Source organism: Dasypus novemcinctus, chromosome 7 (genome assembly GCF_030445035.2).
Source record: "Dasypus novemcinctus isolate mDasNov1 chromosome 7, mDasNov1.1.hap2, whole genome shotgun sequence".
In the NCBI taxonomy this organism is placed as follows: Eukaryota; Metazoa; Chordata; class Mammalia; order Cingulata; family Dasypodidae; genus Dasypus; species Dasypus novemcinctus.
Genome location: NC_080679.1, coordinates 127,807,888 through 127,820,235, shown reverse-complemented (window position 1 = coordinate 127,820,235; position 12,348 = coordinate 127,807,888). Strand labels below are relative to the sequence as shown.

At 42.5% G+C, this 12,348-nt stretch overlaps 1 protein-coding gene across 1 annotated transcript; it reads left to right on the top strand.

The window, feature by feature from the left end:
• The first annotated feature begins 486 nt into the window (after positions 1-486).
• On the top strand, positions 487-10,400 carry NIFK (nucleolar protein interacting with the FHA domain of MKI67). Its single transcript, XM_004460741.4, has 7 exons — positions 487-666; positions 1,678-1,806; positions 4,453-4,561; positions 5,791-6,002; positions 6,843-6,905; positions 7,025-7,096; positions 7,599-10,400. The coding sequence occupies exons 1-7, from the start codon at positions 562-564 to the stop codon at positions 7,782-7,784; spliced, it is 876 nt and encodes a 291-aa protein (XP_004460798.2). The 5' UTR covers positions 487-561; the 3' UTR covers positions 7,785-10,400.
• The last annotated feature ends 1,948 nt before the right edge of the window (positions 10,401-12,348 follow it).

Sequence of the window (12,348 nt, the reverse complement as noted above, 5' to 3'; positions counted from 1 at the left end):
GGCTGCCCCCCCCGCGCTCTCCCCGCCCCCCCGCGCTGTCCCCTCTGCCTGGGCTTGGCTTCCAGCTCCTCACACTGGGCTTCCCGCAGCCTCCAGGCCCAGTTCGTTTGTCTCCTGGGAGGCCCTGCTTGGCCACCACGTGTCCCTCCCCGGGAGGTGTCGCGTCCTCAGCCCGCGCTCTCCCTCCAGGCCGCACCCCGGGTCTGTAATCCCCCAAGGGTAGCAGCCGGGACACGTTTGCGGGGCTCCAAAACCAAACGAGAGAAGGAAAGAACAACGTAGCCCACCTCGAGGGCACGGGTATTGTTCCGGAGATTCTTTTTAATGCACCTTTGAAATTGGCGGGCAAAAAGGAGGCGTGACCCTCTGCCAATTTGGGCGGATGGAAACGGTGAGAGCACCAGCGGGGGCCGCCGCGCCGGCAGGGGGCGCCCGAGCCCGCCGCGCCCCGCCCCGCGCCGCCCCGCCCCTCCCCGCCCCGCCCCGCAGGCTCCACTTCCGCTGAGGGCGGCTGCTGGCGCCGCGCTTCCGGGAGGGCCGCGTGGCCCTGACGATTTGGATATGGCGGAGTTTTCCGGCCCGGCCAAGCCGCTCCTGTCGCTCGACCCGCGGGGTCAGGCGCAGTTTCAGAAGCAGGTGGCGCAGGTCCGCCAGCGTGCGACCCAGGTGAGCGGCCCCGCGGCCGAAATGCTAGGGGAGGCGACTGAGGGGGCGCCGCGCGGTCCCCGGCCGAGAGCGCCTGGCTCCGCTCACGCCTCGGCCCCTGCCCGGGTGTCCCGCTGGGCACTGTGCCGTGCGCGGGACCCACCTCGTGAGCTTGTGGGCCGAGGCTTCCAGCTCGAGGTGGAGGTCAAGGCTTCGCCTAGGCGTGGAGGTGACGCTCGTCGGAAGTGGTGGTGTTTGCGCGCAGCGGGCTAGGGCCCGGCGTGTGGAAATAGAGGCAGGTTTGGGGCTGACGCAAGAGAAGGAAAAAGGGAGCCAGCTGGTGGGAATGGCCCTCCTTACCGCAGATAAACCCAGGTTTAGAGCTCTCACGCCTCAGGCTTGTCCCTGAAAATGGGAGCCTCAGACATGCCGTTCACCGTTCGAAAGGTTTGGACGGCCAGTTGTTGATTTTGGAGATCTTAAAAGAGTGTTTACCAAGTCCTTCTTGCTTACTAGGGCCCCTGGCATCAAGTTTATAATTTGATTTTTAGCATAAAATGCACTCTTGGAAAACAGTTATTCCAGGAAGTGAGGGCCCAGTGGCTGAGAGGCTGAAAGGTCTGTGTTGGGAAAGACTTCTTGAAATTGTTTGGTTAGATGCGAGTGAGCAGTGAGCTACGTGAAAGATTGAAGGGAACAAAGCGCGGTACATGTATATGGAGTTCTCTGGGCCTTATATTTAAAATGACACTTTCAAAGATTTAAGTATACAGTTACTGAGTTTTTAGATTATGTTCGTGTTGGTATTTAAGGCTGGGAAGATCATTGTCACTTTGAGGATTGTCCTGTTGGGGAGGTGGACGTGAACCAGCTAGTTTTTAAATTACAGCTGCAATAAGGGGAAAGACAAAGTAGGTTCTTGGCCTCTTTGAACTTAAAAGCTGAGGTAAACCTAGAGCTGGGAGTTTTGCCAGTTTTATTACAATGCTTTAATTTAAAAGATATTTATTTACTTGCTCTTTATATCTTTAGCAAGAAAAACTTACTCCTGGAGTAGTCTATGTGGGCCACATACCTCGAGGCCTTTTCGAACCCCAGCTCCGGGAGTATTTCTCCCAGTTTGGTACTGTTACAAGACTCAGACTGTCCAGAAGTAAAAAGGTAAAATTTCTGTAATTGCATTATTCTCTTGTTTTTCAAATGTGTTTAATCCTTGACAATTTACAGAGCATTTTCATGCGTTTTTATTGCTCATCAGTTTGTAAAGGTATTTTTTTTAATTGAATAGAATAGAAAAAGTGTATCACACAATATAAGATCAAGTATTATTTCATAACTTTTATTTCAGTTATAATTCCACAGTATATATATGTGCTGCCTTGTGCTATAAAATTTCTTATTGTGAGTCGGAAGTTTGCAAAGTACTACCCTAGAGAAATTTCTGATCTACTAAATTGGTGTTTTCATCCTCCAAAAGTCAAATCTGAGTGAGTGTAAAATACACTGCTTTACAGCATAGACTCAGGAGCACTGAGCAGAGAGAGCCGTGGTCTTTACGTCCGCCTTGTTCTTACTCAAGATCGAGAGTCTGTTATTTATTGGCCATTGGAATGCCCTCTTCTGTGAATTGGCTCCTCAAATATTTTGTCCGTTTTTGTTATTGTTGTTGTCTTTTATCTTTTGTGGGGCATTATTTTGTAAACGTTTTTCCATATGCAACCGTTGCTCCCTCCCCACCACCAGCTTTGTATTTTGAAACTGTTCATGTCTACAGCAAAGTTGCAAAAAGAGTATCATGAGCGCCCCTATGCCCCTCTCCCTTGGATTCTTGTTACCGTCCTGACACTGTTGGCTTCATCTTTCTGCGCAGCTATATAAACACAGACACACTTTTTTTCTGTTTTGTTGAACCATTTGAAAGAACAGGGCAGTTATGATAGTTTGCCCCTAGATACTTTATCATAAACTTTCTAAGAAAAAAGATGGGCTATAGAACCACAAATTAATATACTGCCCATCTTGACGTTTCCCACTTGTCCCAAAAAATGTCTATAGCTATTTTTAGAATTCTTTCCCTAACCTTTTTGTTTTTCTTGATTTTGGCTTTTTTGAAGAGTTCGGGCCCCGTTGCCTTCTAGAAAGTTCTCTCATTGAGAAGAGGCATAAAATTTACCATTTTCAGCACTATTGGATAGGAAATTTAGCTACCTTCTCCACCCCATCTGAATTTTGACTATTTGCTTGGTATTTCCACTATCTTGGAATTGCTGGGTAAAAGTGTTAATACTTTTTTAACACTTAATTATGTATTTACAAATCCCTTTTCAAAAGATTCACGTCGGTTCACAGTGGTGGTAGACTGGGTTGGATTTTACAGTGCCTTCCTTCCACACCTCCATCTTTCCTTTCTGTTAAGAGTTGAGATTGGGAAGCAGACATGGCTCAACTGATAAGAGTGTCCGTCTACCATATGGAGGGTCCAGGGTTCAATCCCCAGGGCCTTCTGATCGGTGTGGTAAACTGGCCCATGTGCAGTGCTGCTGCCGCTCGCAAGGAGTGCTGTGCCACGCAGGGGTGTTCCTGTGTAGTGGTGCCCCACGCACAAGGAGTGCGCCCTGCAAAGGGAGCCGCCCTGCGTGAAAAAAGCACAGCCCACCCAGGAGTGATGCCGCACACACGGAGAGCTGACACAGCAAGATGACACAACAAAAAAGAGAGACAGTTTCCCAGTGCCATAGGATAATGCAAGCAGACGCAGAAGAACACACAGCAAACAGACACAGCGAGCAGACAGTGGGGTGGGGAAGGGAGAGGAATAAATACAAATAAGTCTTTAAAAAAAAAAAGTTGTGATTGTGGAGTGGTTTTTGAGGCAATTTCATTTTTATCAAAATCTTCCTCTTACAGATAAGTAGACTCAGGCATATCCAAGTTACCAGTTGGTGCCGTAGCTGGAGTTAGGAATGAGCCTCCTGGCTCCCAATTCATCCATCTCTGTCACTTTTTTTTTTAATAAGCAATTTAATGTTTCCTTGAATGTCTGAGCTGGATGCTCCTGGTGCGCCAGGAATTAGATTCTGTAATCTGTGTAACCCCTTTGAAGTGGTTTCTTTTCTCCAGAATCACGTCATCGATTTTGATCTGTAGTCACAATTTTCTTCTTTAATGCAAGACTAGAATATTTCTAGTTATCATCACTATTAATAGGTAACATTAATTACTTAGTAGACGTCATGTTGAATTCTTATGATTATTTCATATCTTCATAACAGCCCTATGGCAGTAGTTATTTTATGTAGAGTGAAAAACCGAGGTTTAAAGAGCATAAACATTACTTCTCAGTCTGAGAATCTGGGCATTGGAACTTCAGTACCCACACACTTGTTACTGAGATCATGAGAAAATTCATTTGGTAAGGAGTGCTGAGGCCAGGCAGGACCTATGAAGGAGGCCAGTTGCTGATAAACGTGAAAATGTGCAGTGTTTTTCTGATGAGCCGGCAAGTACTGAGGAGTTAGTTTCTTCTCAGCTCTTATGTAACAGATGGGAATTTTATTGCCTAATTCTTTGTGCACCATCAAACGATTTCCTGGGTATTTGGAATATATAAATAATCTGATAGTGACATCGGCTATTTGGGGTCTTTTCTCATACCAGGTTCCAATCTGTGAGTTGAAATTGAAATTAAAGTTGTCATGTCATTTGATAATTGAATTAATTTATAGTATTTAAGATAATGACCTTTTAGTAAGGATTTTAATGGTGCATGAGAATTTAATTGGCCCACTTGTGGATTTTCCATTACAGACTGGAAATAGCAAAGGTTATGCCTTTGTGGAGTTCGAGTCTGATGATGTCGCCAAGATAGTTGCTGAAACAATGAACAACTACCTTTTCGGTGAAAGGCTCTTGAAGTGTAAGTAATCTGTCTTACGGCAGGATTGCAGGGATGCCCCCTGCTGCTTGCTAGGTGGCTGTGCTCTGCTGCCTGGGCATCCTACTTCATCTCTGGGATGGTTCCCTTAAGGAACGGTACAAGGATTTCAGCGCATTTTTCAGACAGAGTCTAATTGGAAATTTTTTAAATCCAAGACACAATCAGGGCAAATTACTTTGGGACTTAGGAAGAGTGGCTACACCACTCTTAATGACACATGGAAGGCTTGCCATATTAAGTATTTTGGTTGAAACTTTAAGATTAAATAGGCATGAGCCAGGTAAAGGGGGTGGGGCTGAAGATTGAGAATAGTCATGACTTCAGTGAACAACAAGTGCCAAGCCAGAGGTGATTAACAGTATTTGCCTGTGAGGAATTTGAGGCTAGTAGCAAGAGACAGACAGAAGATGTAAGCAGTAGGTCAGATTATTAAAGGTCTTATGATTTAGGTTAAGGTGTTTAGAATTTATCCTGAGGGCTGTAAGGAACATTTATAGGTTCTAGATAGGATAACACTAAAGGAAGGGAGTTCACATTTCAGAGCCAGTGGTATCTGAATGATATTGGCTGTTGCTGTTACACAAACAGAGAAGCTGCTTGTAAGGAATCAAGGAGGAGTGATAACACCAAATTAGAAGTCAGCCCTGCAGAAGGAAGAGCCACCAACTCTGCATTGCCAGAGGGTATCAGCAGCATTCTCACTGGACCCTCAGGCCTCAGGAGGCAGAGCTCCGTTTCTGTCCTCCTTGTGCCATGGCAGGGTATGGCCATCCAAGATGCCCAGCTCATGTGGATCTGCTCACGCAGCTGCCCAGTTCCCATGCATTTCATGAGCAAGAATCTGAGGAGCCCGGCTGGGGTCATCATACATTAAAACCTGCCTCCTGCCAGGAAGGAACGGGCTGGGTAGGTGGCCTCAAAGGATCAGCCATGTGAAAGATGAATGCTAGGTGTAGGTGACTTTAGAAAAACAGCAAAATTGGTTCCAAATTTGTGGGTTTTGGTACTTTGCCCTAAAGCATTAACTAACTGCAGGTAAGAATTGGCTCCTTTATTATCACACTAATAAGAGATCAGCCATATCATCTTAATAATGATCTCTGGGGAACAAATGATATTTGGTGAATTCTAAAGTTAATAAAATCCCTTTCCTCCCAATTGGATATAATTTTTTTCTTTTTTATTATTATTACTTCTTAAAAATACAGGTGAGTTTATGCCTTCTGAAAAAGTACACGAAGAACTTTTTAAAGACTGGGATGTTCCATTTGCAAAGCCATCACATCCAGCAGTGAAACGATATAATAAGAAACGGACACTAATAGAAAAGCTACAGATGGAAAAGCGATTTAAAAACAAAGAAAAACTACTGAGGAAGAAATTAGCTCAAAAAGGAATAAACTATGATTTTCCTTCATTGGTAAATATTCCCTCAGAAAATATTTTTTGTGGGTTTATTTTGATAGAGAATGGGGTTTTACCTCACTAGATATTACATGTAATCTACATCTTGTTATGGTTGTATGTAAAGAATATGGCCAGTGCTAGGTTTTTACTAAATTTTTTAAACAAAACACTGCATTTTAGGTTTTTCCTAAAAGCTGTCAGAGCAGGTCCTGTTATCACCATTATGCAAAAGAGGAAACTCCTTAAAGAGGTTACCTGATTTGTAAAACTTCCACGATCTGATTCAACCAAAAACCACAATGCTCCCAGATTGCTGTGTTAAGATATGACTGCCAGAATTAATGGAAAGCTGTTTGCAGCTCTTACTGAAAACCCGGAGTGCAGCTCATTAGGGTTCCGAGAAGACAGTTATTCATGAACCATTCAGGAGCTGAGACGGTGAAGCTTGGAAACGCGTTCGAGAAGTGCTTTTCCTGTGGCCTGTTACTTTCAGGAAAAACAGGCCTGCTTCACTGCCACAGTCCTGAGCTTAACCAGGACAGGACTTATCCAGGGCCTGCCTTTTCACATTTTCTACATCTATTTCCACCTTCCTCATCCAGGATTCTGTATGACAAGCTCCAGGTTTTGACCTTCTCAACCTGAACAGCTTCTGCCAGTTCCTCAGCTGCCCCTCCCCCCCCCCTTTTTTTTCCTTTATTAAGACCATTCATTGTATTTTTGAGTTTTGCTTTTAAATTGGAAATGATCAGTCATTAGGGAGACTTTACTGGAATGTATAAGGATATAATGGTACGTTAGAAAAGGAAAGATTTGAGACTATAGGTTTATAATTTCTTTATGTTTGTTTAAGATTTTACGGAAAGAGAAGAAAAATGCTTCAAACACTGTTCTTCAGAAATCTACGAAAGGCCAGGTAAAATTTCTTCTATCATATTACATACCAGGTGTTGGAGAAAGAAATAGTAAAGTCTCTTCAAGACTACCATAACTAATACATGCGCAGAGTCCTAAGTCTTTTTAAATTTATTGCAGCTTTTCCCAAGCAAGAAGAAACAAGTGGTTCCTGGAACCCCTAATACTCCTAAGAACACTGGAGATAGCCAGGTATTCTGGGCACCGGTAGTATAGAAATAACTTGGAAGAGGAAAAGCAGTTTCAAAACTATTAATGCTTTGTTAAAATTTCTGATTTAATCTTGACTTGTGACATTTCTGGTAAATCCTTAATGGTGATTTCACAAATACAATGAACTTAGCAAAAGTCGTCATGAGCTTATTGTGGCTTGTACTTTTCAGCAGAGTGATTCAGGAGGGAGAGATGAAACTTGCTGTTATTTTTTAAAAAGTAAGCTTAGAGTTTTCTACCCCAAGCCCCATAATCATAATGGAATGTATTCATATTCCAATTAATTTTGAATTTCCATACTGAACTTGATTAGCATCTAAGTTCTTTATTACACGTGATTGTGTCCCCAAAAGATAGAAGCAGCCCTGAAGTAACAATAGCACAACTTATAAAAGTAGAAGGGAGGTGGTATTCTTGGGTAAAGTTATTCTAAGTATCATCCCACATTTCTGTACCGTAATCTTTTACTTGTTGAATCCAGGGCCCCACACCTGTTTGCACACCAACATTTTTGGAGAGGCGAAAATCTGAAGTGGCTGAAATGAATGATGATGAAGATAATGAAATAGTTTTCAAACAACCCATATCCAGTGCAAAAGAAGAAACACAAGAGACTAAGACACCTACACGTTCAGGGAAAAAAAGACGAAGAAAAAGCAAACAGTGACTCTGAATACATTGTGTATACAGTTTCTTCTGGAAAATGTGCTTTTTTTTATTAGGGCTTCGTTCTTTAAATGTTACTAGATACAGTGACATGCAGCTGTTGGCAAGCTTTTCAGAGGAAAAACATACTCTTGGCTCAAATAAATAAGAAAAGTAATGGTAATTCTGGCTTGCCTCCCCTTGCATACCAACTCACAGCAGCGTGGCCTTTTTAACCTTTTGGACGTCTCCGGTTTCCTTTGCAGGTTTCATATTGTCCTTGGTTATCCTGCCTGGAGAGAATGGTCACAACTGTTGGTATAAACTGTAGTCTTCGTTGTAACCACCAAATAAAGACCACCAGGCTTGTTTCCCACCTACATAGTTCTCTGGGTCAGGCAGTACACATTTTATAAGTAAGGGTATTAAGAGTTCAACATCAGATGGTTGAAATGGGAAGCTAAATTAAACTACTGACTGAGAACATAATCCAAGTATTAATGCAGATTCATGTATGTGTATATGAACTTATTATTACCAGTAATGTTAAACTAGTTTTTGATGGGCTAGCATGGATTAAAAATGAACATTTTGTATCTGTTATCAGTGTGGAATTATATTTCAAGATTCAACTAGTGACCATCAAATACACTTTTATTTGTTTGTAAGTGGGACTTGGGAGTCTTGAAATACAAGCATGTTGAGAAAGTAAAAGCCTTCTCAACATGCTAAAGAGCAGATTAGACTAGTACCTGACACACAGAAGGTGCTCAATATAAATTTATTTTTTTTAAAGATTCAGTTTTTCTTTCCCCTTCCCACCTCCCCCATCCCCCCCACTTGTCTGCTCTCTGTGTCCGCTTGCATTCTTGTCATGTAGCACTGGGAAACTGTGTTGCTTTTTTTGTTGTTTTGTCATCTTGCTGTGTCACCTCGCCCTGTGTGGCACCACTCCCGGGCAGGGCTCAATTTTTTTGTGCAGGGCAGCTCTCCATATGGGGTGCACTCCTTGCACATGGAGCTTCCCTATGCGGAGGACACCCCTGCATGGCACAGCACTCCTTGCATATATCAGCACTGTGCATGGGCCAGCTCACCACACAGGTCAGGAGGCCCTGGGTTTGAACCTTGGACCTCCCATGTGGTAGGCGGATGCTCTAGCCATTGAACCAAATCTCCTTCCCAATGTAGATTTATTGAATGATTGGATAAGAAAATTACCTCCCTTTTGACCCATCTCTGAACTGTGCTTCCAGATGTCCCTCTGATTGCCTCTGGATGCTCCCTCTAGGAAAGCATTAGATGAATTTCATCACCGGGGCATAAGTCTGACTTGTTTTATCTCCCCAAGGAACATGTACACTCAAATGTGTGCACAAGTGTATGGCAAGATGAACTGATAATTTTTTCCCCAATCTTCCACCAAATAATTCTGGGGCTGTTTAGAGGGTGAGTGCATCCTTAGCATGAGGTGGCTATGGAAATTAAGTAACAGAGTTGAGGTGGTGGATTATAAAACATTCTGGACACGAGATTTAAGATCTTCAGAAGATAATCATCAAAATAGTATGGGTTTGATTTTCACATTTTGTAGGAGAAAAGCCAGGGAAAAAAATGGAAAAATATACATCAAAATTCTAATGGTGTAGAATTATAGGTTATTTTGCTCTTTTCCTGGTTTTTCCAAATTTATGCAGGGATATGTACTAGTAAGTACAGTGGAATATTTTTCAATCATAAAAGGGAATGGGGTTCTGATACATGTTCCAACATGGTTGAACCTTGAAGACGTCGTGTTGAATGAAATAAGCCAGCCAAAAAAGACACTGTATGTTCTCATATATATGAAATACCTAGAATATGCAAATTTTAGAGACACATAATAGGTTACAGGTTACCAGGGGCAGAGAGGGGAGGGAATTATTGCTTAATTTCTATTTGAGGTGATAAAAAAACAGGTTTTGGATGATGTGATGGTAGCACAATATTGTGAATGTAATTAAGACTACTGAATTGCACTCTGAAAGTTAAACTGGGAGATCTTTAGTTGAATATATGTTGCTATAATATAAAGGTTTTTGCTTTTAATTAAAAAAAGGGATTAACCCATAGTTTTGGGAAAACCAGCTGTTTTACAAGCTGTGCATTGGCCATAAGAAGGGATGGCGGGCAAATTAATTGCTCCACACAAGTCTCCTTTGGGATGCAATGTAATGATACCCAAGGCAGCTAAGACTGTTGATGACAAGATTGTGACCTGGCTGGTGCGCCATGTGAGACAATTGGGATAGGCCGTGCTAAAGTGAATTCCAAAGCCTCGGTACAGCTTAGGCTGTTCGCCCAAAGGCCGATGCAGTTTCCGCAGTTCGGGCAGTGGGCTTCTGCTGTGACTGCTGCAGACTGCTGGTATCCTCAGGCCAGAAATACAAGGCTCACACCTGCAAGGGGCATCGTCCTATAGACCAGACGGTGGCAGTTGCCCACAGACCAAATGCAACCCTCTTCTTGTTTTGTACAGTCCCTGAGCTAAGAATGGTTTTTTATAATTTTTAAATGGTTGCAAAGTATTTTGTGATACAAAAATTATGTGAACTTTAAATTTCAGTGTCCATAAATAAAGATTTATTTGGAACAGTCACACTTCATGTATTGTCTTGCTGCTTTGGTGCCACAAGAGTGAGCTGTGATAAGGGCTTGTATAGGGTGCTTTCATTGCTTGTTACTGCTGTTCCATGCACTACAAGTTACAGTGATGTGGTTGTAACTAAATGCACTTTGACAACTATACGTATGGTATTGTGAATTTTATTTCTTTTAATTACCAGTGCATATCCATCCTGTCACTGTGCTTTTAAGGCACAGTGAAGCAGAATATTTTGGTACCAGAGTAGATGGCACACCCTTGTGTTTATTTTGCAATGACATTCTACCTATGCAAAAAGAATACAGTACATTGCCAGACCAAGCACGTATTACAGTATCCTCTACTCACGGGAAAGCAACAGAAAAGTTGGAAAATTTTAAATGGACTATCTCATTACAGAATTTCTTCATAAAAATAAAGTGTAAATGAGATTTCACAAACTTTCACAGTAAACAAAGGCTAAAACAAAAGTGCTCCTCTGGGTCCTAGGGATGTCCAGATACCATAGGCAAGCCATGTGGCTTCATTAAATCAACACCGTCCATTAGCCCCATCTGGGAATATATGAATGTCTATTTTTACCCAATATAGCATAGTTATATTCATTTATAATTCCCTAATCATGATTCTTCTCTTATTTGAACTATACTTTTCAATTTACCTGCTAAGTATATGTCTCAGAGACTTTATCTTCAGATTGTTCATAAGCTAGTTGAGCCCTGAAAGCCAGCAGAGTTGGGGCCAACTCCTGCTCTCCAGTTCTTCAGGCTTGCCTTGGGCAAAACAAAATGATGATGTTGGACTAGTCCCATCCCAAAAACAAGGAGTATCTTCAATTGCAGACAAAGCCGTTCCTTTCCTCTGCCCTGTAAAATCTACATCCCTTCTCAGCCTGAAGTAGTCAAAGTGGACATTGTCCAAATACCTCATTGAGGGATGAACAAACAAGGAGAGTAACCATGGACCAAAGCAGATGTATTGTTGTAGTTATTATCCCGTGTTATGAATCTGTTCAAGTGTTCATGGGGCGTTGTATCTGGGTGGAGACCCACACAATAACTGAAAGAATATTAAATTCCTGTTCTGGGGAGCTCTGCTACATTCTCTAATAGAGTGACAAGAATCCCCTGAGTACATGGGCAGTGCCTAGCAAAGGAAGACAGACCATTATGCCAGGGCTTTGATACTGATGATTGTACTTATGAGACATGTGAAATTGAAATTTAGCCTATTTTTATATATTGCCCAAGAGTTACTTCTTGAAAGCCTTATTGCTCAAATGTGGCCTCAGCCAAACTCAACATATAAATTCACTGTCTTCCCCACCCAACCCCCACCCCTGGCATGGGGCATGACTCCCAGGGATTAGCCTCCCTGGCACCAAGGGATTAATACCAAGGGCCAACTAGAGATGCATTTGGAAAAAGACCTTGACCAAAACGGGGAAATATAAATACAAATAAGCTTTTATGGCTAAGACTTCAGAGTGACTTGAAAGGTCATTCCAGAGGTTATGCTGGATCAGCAGAATCTCATTGACTGTCACAGTAAACAGTACCTCAAACAGTGGGGCTCCTGAGGGTTCAAGAGACATCTACACACTATAAGCAGGGCAGACAATCTCAGGAATTTGGCACCTTGTCAGTGGATCTTACTTTCGAATTTATGCCCCCCAATGTAACAGACTCATTTGTAGTTTCCCTACACATGACGCTTCTGCCCTGTTTATTTGAACCTATCATTAGCACTATACTTGTTGAATATACGTCCCAAAGGCTTAAATCTTCAATTGGTTCATATGCCATTTGAGCCCTGAATCTCAGCAGAATTGCAGTCAACACCTACTCTCTAGTTCATTGGACATACTCAGGACAACTAACAAAAGGATGATTGATGGACAATGCCCATCTCAAAAAACAGTATCTACAACTGCAAGCAAAAT

What these genes read in the sequence shown, in the direction of transcription:
- NIFK (XM_004460741.4), top strand. Translation starts at nt 562, where the DNA reads ATGGCGGAGTTTTCCGGCCCGGCCAAGCCGCTCCTGTCGCTCGACCCG. An exon ending in TCCGCCAGCGTGCGACCCAG is followed by an intron (nt 667 to 1,677) that starts GTGAGCGGCCCC and finishes TTATATCTTTAG; the next exon opens with CAAGAAAAACTTACTCCTGG. An exon ending in GACTGTCCAGAAGTAAAAAG is followed by an intron (nt 1,807 to 4,452) that starts GTAAAATTTCTG and finishes TTTCCATTACAG; the next exon opens with ACTGGAAATAGCAAAGGTTA.